The sequence below is a fragment of the Camarhynchus parvulus genome, chromosome 9, assembly GCF_901933205.1.
Source record: "Camarhynchus parvulus chromosome 9, STF_HiC, whole genome shotgun sequence".
Classification (NCBI taxonomy): Eukaryota; Metazoa; Chordata; class Aves; order Passeriformes; family Thraupidae; genus Camarhynchus; species Camarhynchus parvulus.
Window position 1 is genome coordinate 19,639,839 of NC_044579.1, and position 13,231 is coordinate 19,653,069.

At 53.0% G+C, this 13,231-nt stretch overlaps 1 protein-coding gene across 1 annotated transcript in view; it reads left to right on the forward strand.

Moving 5' to 3' along the window:
* The first annotated feature begins 7,165 nt into the window (after window positions 1–7,165).
* Window positions 7,166–13,231, forward strand: part of EPHB1 (EPH receptor B1) — a 69,965-nt gene continuing 63,899 nt past the window's right edge. The window contains 1 exon segment of the mRNA XM_030954205.1: window positions 7,166–7,346. Within this exon segment, the coding sequence (XP_030810065.1) occupies window positions 7,289–7,346 (58 nt within the window). The 5' untranslated portion in view covers window positions 7,166–7,288.

Here is a 13,231-nt window from a genome sequence, read left to right on the forward strand (position 1 = left end):
CTCTGCGAGATGGCCCTGCTGAGCTGCTTCTTCCTCTGTCCATGCCCTGGAGCCAGAGATGTGCAAAGGGCTTGGGATGAGCTGTGGCATACACGGGAGAAATGCCTGCAGAGAGGCATATGTGTTCAGGCTTCATTAGGACAATTTCCTCTGTAATTGAAGAGCTGCCTTGCTGCTTTATTGCCCATTCCTGGTGAGGACTGTCACTGTCCCCAGCTGGCTGCAGCCACCCCAAGTGCAAAGCTGGCAGAGAGATGGAGAGCACAGGACGCTGCTCAGGTGGGGATTGTCCTTGTGACCACAATGAAACAATCTGGTCACAGATGATGGTCTTACACAAACTGTTATAACACATGACAGCTAATTTTCAGAATTATCTTGGAATAAGTTTCAAGTTTTAGCTGAAAGATCTCTTTTAGCTCCTTTTTTTTTTTAAGTCCAAATCTATATTTTCCTCTTGGTTATCTGTAAACTGGTATTTCTAAATGGAAATAACTTGATGTCCTTATTGTCTTTATAAAAATAGAAATACAGGTAACAATTAAAAGCTTTTTTTGCAGACCCTGATCAAAAGTCTTTGCAGGCTTTGATCAAAAAGGTCTGATTTTGGTAAAAAAAAAAGCTGTTGCTGTGTTTCTTCTTCCCCCACCTGTATCACCCCCTCTGTTCTCCTCCTGCTTCCACTTAGACAAAAAAACCCCAACATTTCCACAGGCTCAGTCAGCATCAAAGAGTCACTTACTTAAAGGGAAGAAGAATATTGTGATGTTTCACTGCCTGGTTTGGATTCTGTGAAGGAATTTCATCCCCTCCCAGTTGCTACATCTCTGGCATCCCTCCCAGATCCGAACTCTCTGGAGGACGGAGGCAGAATTATCTCTGAGCTTTGCAGCTGCCAGATGTTAACCGATGAAACAGCAGCCTGGCTGCTTTCCTCTTCACTCTGGGTAAACCTCTGCCTGCGTGCCCTGTTTGAAATGCAAAACTCCCTCAAATCCCTTCTTGAAGGGTTCTTGATGTCTCCTGCCAATCAAGCCTGGTGAGGACTCCCTTTATCCCTCTCCAGCAGCCTGCTTTAAGAATTGCACTTGTGTATGGCTCTGTGGAGTGCCTGGACAGCCTGAGCTGGGGTGTGGAGGGCTGGGAGCTGAGGCTGGGGCACTAATCCTGTCCCTGGAAGCTATCTGTCCTCCTTTCTGTAAGAAAGCAGTCTTCCTCCCCTACCCGGATGGAGATTCATGGAACAGAGCTAGGAATGTGCAGGTCACTGGCAGGCTTATCACAGAATCAGTGAGGTTGGAAAACACCTCCAGGATCAGAGTCCAAACTGTGATGTCACCCAGCCCAGAGCTCTGACTGCCACATCCAGGAGTTCCTTTATATCTTCAGGGATGGGGACTCCACCACCTCCCTGCATAGCCCTTTCAGTGAAGGTGCCTGATCACCCTTACAGGGAAGAAATTCCTCCTGATGTCCAGCCTGAGCCTTCCATGACACAACTTGAGGTTGTTTCCTCTTGTCCCTTGTTCCCTGGGAGCAGAGCCTGGCTCCACCCTGCTGAAACGTAGAGTGTGAGAAGGTACCCCCTGAGCCTCCTTTTCTCCAGGCTGAGCCTCCTCAGCTGCTCCTCATATGACTGTGAGCCCCTGCCTGAGCAGGAGGATGTGCCTGGTGGGAGCCAGGATGTGGCATCTCGTGGTCTTGGCAGCTGATCCCTTGGGAGTGACTGTGGGAAGGGCTGCCTGGATACTGCCAACTGCCCTGTGCTACCTGTGATCCCTGTTCAGAGGGGCCCAAGGGCACTGCTGGGACAGCTCACATGTGTCCCTGGGCTATCAAAGCAGTGGCTTGGTAAAGACCTGGCTGGGAGGCAGGTTTCTCTTGCAAGCAGTGAAATGATCAGGGCAGAACTCGCTGTGTGAGGTTTGGGGTGTGCAGGGAGGCCAGAGGTGTGCAGCAGGTCCTTCTGGCCTTCACCTCCTGTGTCTGTGAGACTGACGATCAGTACAGCAGGGAGGCTGCAATGCCTGCAGAGACATTCACTGCCTTGTATGTGTGAGTAGTGGATTTTGAGCCTTGAATATTCTTGGTTTTGCTCCTTTTACCTGGGAAAACTGCTGTTAGTGCCCTGGTGATGCCAGCAGTACCAGGCACTTGTGTGCTCTGTGCAAGGGTGCAGGACACATGCTCTTGCCCTTGAGTGCAATCAGCCATGTAATTACCCAGTGAGTGATAGGATTGGGGGGAAAAATCATATTATCCTTATGATAGTGTTCATGGGACCATTGATCAAGGTGACAATTGGAAATTCATCACGATAAAGCAGGAAAAAATGGTGAGTTTCCTGTGCATGAGGTGAGCACCTGATTCAAGCCAGCTTTTCACTCTGATTTCGGTAGGAAAATATCTGAATGGGACCCTGAAGCAGCAGATATAGAGTGGGCTGGACCATTGTCCCTCTTCCCTCCTTCTTTGGATGGACTTGCACCTTAAAACTTCCCACCCTTTGTGTGCTTCCAGATATGGGAACATGGCTCAGACTGCAACAAACCAAACGCTGAGATAAAGTGAAACTCTTGTGGCAGGTTCCCCTCCCTGCTATTTTTTTTTTTAAGCTTCCAAAGATAAATTGCATTTTGCCTCAAGATAATGAAATTTCCTTGGAGAAGCGACATATTTTTCTGTAGCTTTTGCATTTGGAACATGAGGAGAGTTTTTATTTTAAATCTCCATTGAAAGTGTTTGTCTGTCTATATTTTGCTTTCTTCCTTGTGAATGTTCTGACTTCACAGAGCTAGCAGGGACCCGGAGATGGAGTGTTTCTGTCACTTATTATAGCTTGCCTTGGCATAAAATTTAATCTTTGGATTTTTTTTTCCCCTCCTAAAGAAATGGAAGTTGAAGCTAGATTAGAAACAGATAAAAAGATGTCATCCATCCTCAGACAAAGGAGTTTTTGTTTTTCTCCTTTGCATTTGCCTTTGTTAATCCTCTGCCTTCAAAGGGAACAAAGAGATCCTTCCACCTGGAGTTCCTAGGAAGAAAGGGAAAACGAGGAGAAAGTGGCATGGCTGATCCGTGCTTTTGCTGTCCCACAGCTGGCAGGTTTGCTGGGACTTGCAACTGCCCTGAAAAACCCGGTTAAGAGGAAAAGCCAGGTAGCAGAAATTGCAGCATCTGTGAATCAAAGTGAATTCTTTTGCTCCTAAAGGAGCTTGTTGATCTTTATCTGTCTTTGCTGTCCATTGCTAGAGGAGCAGGTGCCTTCCCTGCCTCCTTCCCCGTCTCCGTGGCAGCGTGGAGGGGAGGGTGTGGTGTGTCCATCCTGTTACATGGTGCCTGGTGCGACGCTGAGCTGCCTGAACACTGCTCCCACCAGTGATTAATATGTTCTCAGGCACTGAGAGGCTCGAGGCACTTGGCACTTGACTGTCTCCTATTTTGGAACTTAATAAACAGAATATTCCACCAGCAGACCCTGCAATTTATCTTTCTGTACTGGGCTAGGAGTTACTCCGTGGCCTGGCTCAGGCTGCATCTCTTGCCCAGGGAATTAATAGACTCTTCCATAGCCCAGCTCCCTCTGTTCTCACTCTGGTTTCCAAATTAACCTTCATCTCACCTACTTTTTCTTCACATCTCACTTCAATTTAGTCCTCGAATTGTTCACATGACAAAGGAGTTGTCCTTCCTACAGGTTCTTCTGCTCTGATAAGACACCTGAATTTTCTGTGAATGCCTGGAGAGGACAATAACTTCTATCCCTCCCTCTCTCCCTTCAGCTTCCCGATGGTATTCAAGCGCAGAAGTCTCCCTGAGGTTATTTCCTCTGGGAGAACAGTAAGCAGTTTGGGTTGCACTGTGCCAAGTGGCTGAGTTGTGCCTTGAATACACTGAACATTTAATGCTGCTAATTAATGTTATTACATCATATTACATTTATTTAGATGCACAGGAAGGGGTTCAACTGTGCAGAAGATGCTGCAGGGGTGGATGCTGGTTGCCAGCATTGCCCTTGTTACCTGTATCACCCAGCTCTTGTTATGTGGTGCACAACAGACAAGTCTGGAATGCTGGAATATTGAAGGGACCTGCCTCTCTTATCAGGGAGAGGATTTACCAGGCTTTGACTCTTGAGAGAATGCTGTAGGTTCAGGCTTTTCCTCTACAATTAATGCACAGGCAAGCTGCTGGGAGCAGCCTGTGCTGCCTTGGCAGGATTAGGGATGCAGGAGCAGTGCTCCTGCGCTGTGTGAAAAGCTTCCTGCCCTCCCTGCAGGCCTGGCCTCGGCTTGGAAAATAAACCGGGAGTGTCACGGCTGCTTTAGCTCTGTGCTTGTCCTGGCTGGTGAGGCTCCTGTGTCCTCTGCCAGCTCTGCTTTTCTGTGAGGCTGATGCAGGGGAGCTTTGTTTGACCTTTATCCTGCTCTGAGCCGCTCCTACATTAGCGTGTGGCTCACAGGGTTCTCCTGTCATCAAGGGCACCATCCCAGTGAGCTCTTGGTCTGAGCTGGGTGGTAGCTCTGGTGCAGGGCAGGAGCCTTGGTCACCCTCCATCTACTGTCTCTGGAGATGTCAGGCTCCCAGAGTGTGGGCTTGCTGCTTCCCAGCTCAAAGAATTTGGGGTGACCCCTCTAGAGCCTCCCTCGTAGCATGGTTGCTGCCACCAGAGCACAAGGATGACCTGGTGGGATTCATGTTGTGCTTCAGCTGCTCCTGTCACAGTCAGTGTGGTGGGGATGAACAGGGGCTGGTGCAGTCTGTGACCCCTCTGCTCTCGAAGGTGGTTACAAGGGTTTTTTGTGAAGGAAATCTGTGCTGTGCCATATGATAAATCTTGATGCTTCCTTTCACTGGAATCCCAGATCTTCACCCTCCACAAAGGCTTTGGCATTTCCTGAAGCAGCATCTGAGAACAAAGGCAAAGCTGTTAATTAAGACAGAGCTAAGTCTGGCAGCCCGACTGCTGCCATCTCAATGTGCTGCTGTGGGCTGTGAGCACTGAGGGACCAGCCCTGCACCCCGGGCACCACAGCACCACCCAAAGCCCTCCCTCTGTGGGGCTGCTCATGCTCTGAGCAGGTCTGGGCCCCAGTCCTTCCCTCACAGGGGCCTGGTGGGCAGAACTGGAGGTTGCTGGTTGCCCAGAGGGTGGTTTTGCCTTCTCTGGGGTGTTTGCCTCCCACATATTTTGCTCAGAGAGGAAAATAGAGCAAAATGTGCCCAAAACCCCATCAGGCTTTAATGCCCTTGATGTGCCCTCCAAGGGGATGCTGGTGGGCATTGTCTCTGGGGCAGATGGTGACAATCCCACTGGGTGTGCAAGGAAGAGTGGCCCTGTGACAGGATGCTACCACCTTCCCACTCCCACCCCCAGATGGTACACAGCTTTTTTGGAAATGTGTCCTCCAGGAGAAGCAAAGCCTTGCTGTTGGGAGACTCAGAGCAGGGCTGACAGAACAGAAAACATTTTGAACAAACACAGCTGGCTTTCACCCAGCGGCAGCCAACTCTTTGGCCAGCTGAAAAGAAATCAGAAGAATATTGATGTATTATTCTTTTTTTTACCCTACAGAAATTGTCAGGCTTTTTTTGGTCAAATGTTAGTTTCTGAATGCAAGGTTTTCAGTTGATAACTATTATTTGGGAGGAAAGCCCCCCTCCCCAAAATGAGGCACTTCCCTGGATAACTCACAGGCTCAGCTCTTCGCCTCTTGTATTCTCAAACGATTAACATTTTTTTTGCTTTGCACATCATGAATATTCTATACTTGAGCTGTTACTGAGTTGTGCTAGATCAGATAAATAACATGGTGTTGCTTTTATGGCAGACTGGATAAAGATGCAAATAATACTGACATTTACTTCACAGTTTTCTTTCTGTGATCCTCTGAGTGAGTAAACTGGATTGCTGAGATATTCATGGGAAGGAAATGAAGAAGGGTTGTCAAGATGAAAGCAAATTTCCTTAAAACTTAGCCAGAAGCTTCTTGGCAATTTTTTCTGTTATTTGCTCAGCTGAATAGGAGCTGCTTGCAAATATATTTTGCACAACCGCAAAAGGAAAACTCTTGTTCCCGTGGCACCTCTGACTGTTTTTTCCACGCTCTTTCCCTGAAAAGCTGACGATTTTCCAGCGTTCGGTGTCTCTGCAGGGTTTCTGGTCCCACCGTGGCGTGCGGCCGTGACCGGAATGAGCCAGTGCTGCGTGCCCTGCCCGCGGTGCTTTCCCTAACCCGCGTGTGCTGCTTTCCCTAATCCCCGATGTGCTGGGATCCCTGACGGGGCGGGCCGGGTTCAGCTTTGCCGGGTGGGCAGTGGAGCAGCGGGGGATGCTGAGCCCTCCAAGGCTGACCGGGGCGGTGCGTGCGGTGAGCGGGACCGGGCGAGCATCCTCCTGGATGGTTCCTTTTGGAGGCTGCGGGTGTAGATAGCTCCTGGCTGGGTTTGTGTGTACCAGGGCACGGCCCAGGGCTGGCAGTGACGGGGCTGCGGCTGAGGGGCTGAGCATCCCGCTGTCCCCCGAGCCAGGCCGCTGCTCCCCGGTGCCCATGTGGCCGCAGCACCCGGAGCGATGCCCAGCGAAGTGGGGGGGAGCGCGGTGCCGGAGAAGGTAAGAGGCCGAGGGGGCCCCGCGTTGTGCCCGACCCCCGCGGCCGCGGTGTCTGAGCCTGAGGGGAGCGGCCACGCTGGGGCGGCTGGGCACAGGGGGCCCGTCTCTGTGGGACTGTGGGTTCGCTCCAGATTCCTTTTGGGGGTGAGAGAGGGGAGCGGGACTGCGGCGCTGTGATCCCGCCGGCGCGTCCCCGCAGCTGTCGCTGCCCGTCCCCTGCCGCGTCCCGGCTCTGCGGGGGCCGGGTCCGCCCCGTCGCGGGTGCCGCTGAGGGGAGGCACGGCGTGAGGGGCGTCCATGGCCGCCAGGGGGCGCCGTCCCCCTTCGCACGGGTGCTCGCGGAGGGCGGGGGCGTGGCCGAGGCGGGAAGCGGCGCGGGGATTGGCGGGGCGGTGGCGGGGGGCGTGGCCGGGCGGGCGCGGGGATTGGCGGGGCGGTGGCGGGGGGCGGGGCCGGGCGGCGGCGGGGGCCGGCGGCGGCGTGGCCGCGCGCGCCACTCGCGGCGGCGATGTGACCCGGGCGGGCGGGCAGCGGCACCGGCACCGCCACCGGCCCGTCCCGTCCGCGGCCCCGGCCCGCCCTGCCCCGGAGCCACCCGGCCCGCGGACGCACCGCCCATGCCCGCTCACGGCCGCCCGCCGGTAGCGGCTGACGCCTGCGGGGCCCGAGGAGGCGATGGCTGCGGATCTGGTGGTGCTGCTCTGCCTGGCCGCCGCCGCGGCCGCCGTGGAAGGTGAGCGGCGACCGGGACTACCGGGAGCGGGTGTGATGCTGAGCCGAGGGTCTCTGCGCCGGCCGCGGCGTCTGCGGCTGGGGAGCAGGCAAGGAGCGACTCCCCCGCCGTAAGGCGCCGGCACCGGGCTGGATCGTGGCCCCGTGGCCCCGGCCTCTTGTGCCAGCCCGGGTTACCCAGCCCGCGAGCGGCACTGGCAGCCCGTGCCCTCGGGAGGGGGCCGGGGATGGAGGAGGAAACCCGCCCGCATCCGCGTGGGGGGAGCTCCGGCTCGGCTCCCCTTCCCTGCGGAGCCGTGCCCGGCGCCGCGGTGGGGTCACCTCCGAGGTCCCTTCTGGTCCCCGGGGCCGCGGTGGGGCTGTCTCTGGAGTCCCGTCTGGGTCTCCTCCGGTCTCCGGGCCGTGGCGGTGCGCGGAGCCGCCTTTGCCCACCCTCCTCGTCGCAGCCCCGGCGGAGGATGGATGCGCCGGGAGCCGTGGGCAGGTGGTCTCCGTTTCTGGGGATGAACTGAGCCCGGGGACGCTTTGCCTGGCCATGGAGCCACGGAGCAGCTGCGTGCTCGTCCTCTCAGCACGGTCCGTGCAAGTGCGCTGGGATCTTTTCCCCATCTCCCACTTGGTCGTGGGATTTGCTGGGCAGCAGGAAACCGCCTGCAGCCCAGAGCCAGGCTGCGGGCGGTTGGCCTGGTGGGACAGGCAGCCCAGCCCGCCCCAGCCTTGGTGCTGAGTCGCGGCTCCGTGCCCGGCACGGCTCTTGGAAGTATCGCTTCGATTATTTTTTCTCTTTATTTTGCCGCTGCCACCTTTTCTCCTGGTACGGCAGCAGCTCGTGGCAGGGGCTGCCCAGCGCCGGAGCGGTGGCTGCGGGCAGGGGACGTGGTGCAGCCCCGGGGTTGTGAGCAGCGAGAGGCGGGGTGCGGGAGATGATGCTCGGCATCTCAAACCCGCCCGGCTGGGCCCTCCTGGGGGGTTTAATGTGAGTGTGGCTGGAAGCTGATGGCAGGAGACTCCGGCTCAGCTCCGGCAGCGAGGAGCTGGTTCAGGAACTGGAATGCTGCTCCGCTGGGGCTTGGCCGCAGCTCCTCTCCGCTCGCAAGCACGGCTGCCGGATCGCGGCGGGCAGGCCCGCTCGATGCAGCATCCCCTTCCCGCTGGCTTTTGGCTGGCACACGTGTTTGCCTTTCGTGTTTCTTGGGCTGCCTCATGGCATCTCTGTAGGAATACCCGGCGGTGGGAGTGCTGGTGCCATGCCGGAGCGTGATGCAGCGAGCGCGGTTTGCTCGCCGCACGTGAACAGGCAAGACCTGTTAGCAGCGCTTCGCAGGCAGCGACAGCGGCTTGAGGCACTGCTGGAATTGCGGCTGCACGGGAGACTTCGGCTCCCTCCTGCTCTGGGGACACTCCTGAGTGTCACCCAGGGTGTTCCCCAGCACTGAACCTGTCGAGCTGTGATGATATTTCTGCTCTGCTCAGGAAGTTGCTTGGATAGTAAAGTAGTATCCTAGGAGAGATCTCAGATATCAGGGAAAATTTTGGATGGGGGATTTCTGAGGTAGAACAATCGAATCTGGTTTGGAGTTAAGGCAAGAGTCTAATGATGTGGTCGTATAAAGAAAATGCCTTTTAATGGGGTTTATTTAAATATTACCGGATCTCTTGATAGAGAAGTTGAATTTACCTGATTGAAACATGGTTTCCTCTAATGTATCTGGAGCATCTCCTAGGACCTGCCCTGCCCTGGGGTCTGGCTTTCCCCCTGGAGCATCGGTGAGGCCGGATTAGCCGGCAGCCCTCTCTGACAGCACGGCAAAGCCACGGCTGATGCCCTGCTCTGCCCTGGGCTGCAGAGACAGCTGAGCCGGGCATGGCTCCCTGCATCCCAAATCAGCCAACGAGACAAAAAGTCTTCTTCCTGTGATGGTGGGGGAGGCGTCTGGGGGTCTGGACCCGGCTGGAGGGGGAGGAGGATGCAGCTGGAGTCAGGGCACGGGATGCCTCCAAACCACCCTCACTATTCTCCACAAAACCTTGCTAACTCATTGCCTGTGGCGCACGAACCTGGATGTAATAGAGTCACTTACCTGACTTTTTTTATGGTTCCTTGATTTTTTTACTAAATCTTGTGGCTTAGCTGACCCTTTTCTGCTGGACACCTGGATGTTTGTAATTATTTTTTTTTTGTGGCTTGCAAAGAGGAAGAAGGATGTGAGAAGATGACAGCACCAAATACTCTGTCTCTCCCACACCCTGCAATCACTCAGGAGCCGCTTGCGTGCTCTCTCTCATGTCAGCTGAACCAAATATAATCCATTTAGCATATAGAGAGGGTGGTAATGGACTGACATTACGTGTTTTAACTTGGTTTGGAGCTGTTGGTAGGTCAGATGGGGCTGGTGACCATTTCGGTGCAGCTCCTCCACCTACTCTGTTTCACCTGCCGGGCCTGCTTGCCTCTCCAGCATCTCCCTGCCTCACGCCTGCTCTTTAAAACCCAGGTTTTTCTCTCTGTGCTTGCAGCATCACGATAAGCAGAGCACAGGAGGGAGGTGAAAAGCTCTGCTTGGGGCTGGTGAATCCGGCTTAGTTTTCTTCCCCTGCTTACCCACCGGGTTCAGAGCTGCTGCCTGGGAGAGGAGCAGCGATGGGGTTTGACTGCAGAGCGACATCCCTGGCTTGTGCTCCGTGCTCCGTGCCTGCCCTGCTCTCCTCTCCTCCCTGTTGGCTCAGGATGCACACATCTGTTGCAGGCATCCTTTGGGCTTCCTGTGCTTCTGCCAGGCGCCGGAGCGGAGCCTGTGCCAAGCAGGCTGGGAGCTTCCCTCAGCACCCTGGGCTCCCACCTCTGCCCAGCTGCTCCACCCCGAGCTGAGCCCTTCTCAAGGAGAAGCTAGAAATAAGTCTTCAGGAGGGAATTTGCAAATGCAAGTGGTAACTTTCATGGGAATTTGCAAGCGCTACTATTCAGCTGTCTGTTAACTCTTGCTTTCTTTGCTCAAACTAACTAAAGGAAAAAAGAAAGCCCTAAGGGGGAACCCTTATTCTTGGTGTGATGAGTGAGCCCAGATCTTGTCAGCCTGAAGGGAAGGTGTTTTGTCAAGTCATGGAAAAGGGGATTGACACTGCAGGTGCTTATGTTGCTTTTTTTTTTGGACTAGTTCCTGGTATCTCTGCTCATGGAGAAGGTGGGGACTGTGTTTTCCTGTTCTTTTGGATATTGGAGTGTTGCATGTTCTCCTCTGTGTTAAGCAGCCCTGTCTGCTGTGGCATGAGCTGCCAGAGGGTTTGCTAAGTGTCCTCTTACCCATCTTGGGTGCAGCTCCTGACATAATAGGATGGAATAAAACCCTTCCATTGGCCTTAGAAATCAGAAGAAAATACAGATGTTGGATGATGAAGGAGGCCAAATATGTTTGTCTGGATCTGGATCCAGCTATGGTGCTGAGTAATAGATGCTTCTAGCAGAGATGGGTTCTGTAAGCTAAAGAAATGCTCAGATTTGATGAAAAGGGGGAAGTGGTACCTTGGGCAGTGGGTAACTCGATGCTAATCTGGTCAGCAAAGTCTCAGAGACCCCCGTCCTGGTGCAGTGGGAGTGCTGTGGGATGAGGCTGATGGAGGTGATGCTCAGAGCAAGGCTGAGGCTCTTGTGGTGTGTGTGCCCTGCCCTGGCTGAGTCCAGCCAGCTCCAGGGGCCTTTTCTACCTCTCCCAGCTGGGGGTACTCCGAGCTCAGCACACATGGAAAGGGCTTTCTGCAGGAACCCCAAATCGTGGTGCTTTGTTCCCTCTAAAGAGACAGTGGTGGTGTGAGGAGCCATTTAACAGCACAGCAAGGCTGGGTAAATACTTGGGGTTGTGTGATGGAATGCTTTCCCCAAATATTCCCTAAGATTTGAAAGCACATTTCAATTTGACCTTGTTCTGCTGCAAACAGAGCTCTCGAGTGTTGATGCCTACATCAATACCTGGGCAAAGCAAATGTTAAGGTTGGATGTTGGCTGGGTGGCAATTTGGAGAGGAATCTCCTTCTGGAATGGTGGATGGTTGGAGTGAATGTTGCTTACAGAAGTCCCAGGTTGGTGTGGGAGCAGAAGGGTGTGGAAGAGGATGGCAGAGTAGTGTCAGGAAAGAGCTGGGACCTTGGGTGGCCCCTGGACCTTGAGCTGGTTATTGCATTGTTCAGCTTTTAAGGGTAAACCCACAGACATTCCAAAAATGAGCAGCTTGAGAGGCTGCCTGGGAGTGTGCGGGGAAGGGAACAGACACACAGCAGGTAGAGGCAGCACAGCCTTTTCCTTAGGGACAGTGGGAGCAGACTCTTGCCCAAATCAGCTCCATGGCTTTCCAGATAAGTGGCAAGCATGGATGGGCTCCCTTCTTCCCTGTAAGCGTTGCTCACAGCCACAGCTGAGTTTTTGGAGCTTTTTTATTTTGGTCACCATCCATTTTCCCACCAAGTCACATCATGAGAAATAGTGAGAAAAACAGGACACGTGTTTTGTAGGCATGAAAGGATCTGTGCTCTATTTATTTATTTCTCACAACTTTTGAATTATTGAAGTGCATTCAGGGGAGATTAACTTTCCCTGCTCAATATCTATTATTGTTTCATTTCCCTGAAAGTTGGAGCTACAAGAGCTTTGATGAATGGGCTGGAAGGTTCTGTAGTTTCTCTATGGCTAATCTGAATACGTCCGTATCCTTTGCTGAAAAGCTAATTTGTAATTTCCTATGGTAATGCTGCTTAGTGAATTATAATGATACACCAGGGCCTGCTTTTCATCCCAGCCCTCTGTCAGGGGAATAACACTACCACTGGAAAACGGTGTGAAACCTGGAAACTGGCCATTAGTCCCCTAAATTTCTGCTCTAATAACAGGAATGCAGAAAGCCTGTGCACCATCTGGTCTGTTAGCTCACGTTGGGGCTGCAGAGCACCCGTCTGCCCCCAGGTTGGGTCCAGGCACGGGAGGGGTGCCCTGTGCTGATGCCACAAGCCGTGGGTTTGCGTCAGCCGCCGGAGCTGGGTGGTGCATGCAATCCCTGCTTCTGGAAACCTCTCCCACCACCCCAATTATAACCAAGTGTTATCAGTCTTTTGAATAATTGAAGAGGCTTTCTGTTGAATATTTAATTACAATAATATTTGGTTAGCAGGGGTTGTTGGGCTCAGTTTGTGCAATTGAGATTTGCTGCAAGAAAGGCTGTTAAAGGAAAATGTTGTTGTCTATGATCATTGATTTATCTTTTTTTTTCTTTTTAAGCTAATCAGTTACTTAGTTGAAATTGGTTAATTAGCTCAGCTCCATTAAGATTCTTTGGCATTTAAACTTGATGTTTCTAAATAATTATAGTTTTGCCTGCTAAGCCCACAACCCGGGGTGACCTAATTACTATTAAAGCAAGACGTGCTTTGGTCTGGCTTTAATACGTTCCTGCTGGGAGCCCCGCAGTGAAAAATCACAGAGGCAACAGTTCAAAGGGGAAGGGGCTTGTGCTGAGCCCTGGACAAGGAAGATGAGTGTCCTTCAACCTCGCTTCTTCCAACTTAAACCAGGGATGCTCTTGGTTTGGGAGGAAGGGAGTCCTAGAGCATCCCATGGTTGACATCTCCATATTGTGCACTTATGTCACAATGGATGGTCATGGCAAGCAGTCGTTTGGAGGAGGTGAGGGTTAAGATTGGTTTTAGTTAATTGATGAGTGTTAATTTGCTTTTTTTCTCTTCTCAGTCATTCCCCTTAATAAGCAGAATGAGTCCTTTCAAGGCTTTTCTGGATGGGGGGAGAAAAAAAATGGTATTAAGTTAATCTTGGTAATTTTTAACAGTGTTAAGGTTATTTAGGTTATTACTAAGATCTAGTGGAAGTTGTCCCTATCCATAGCT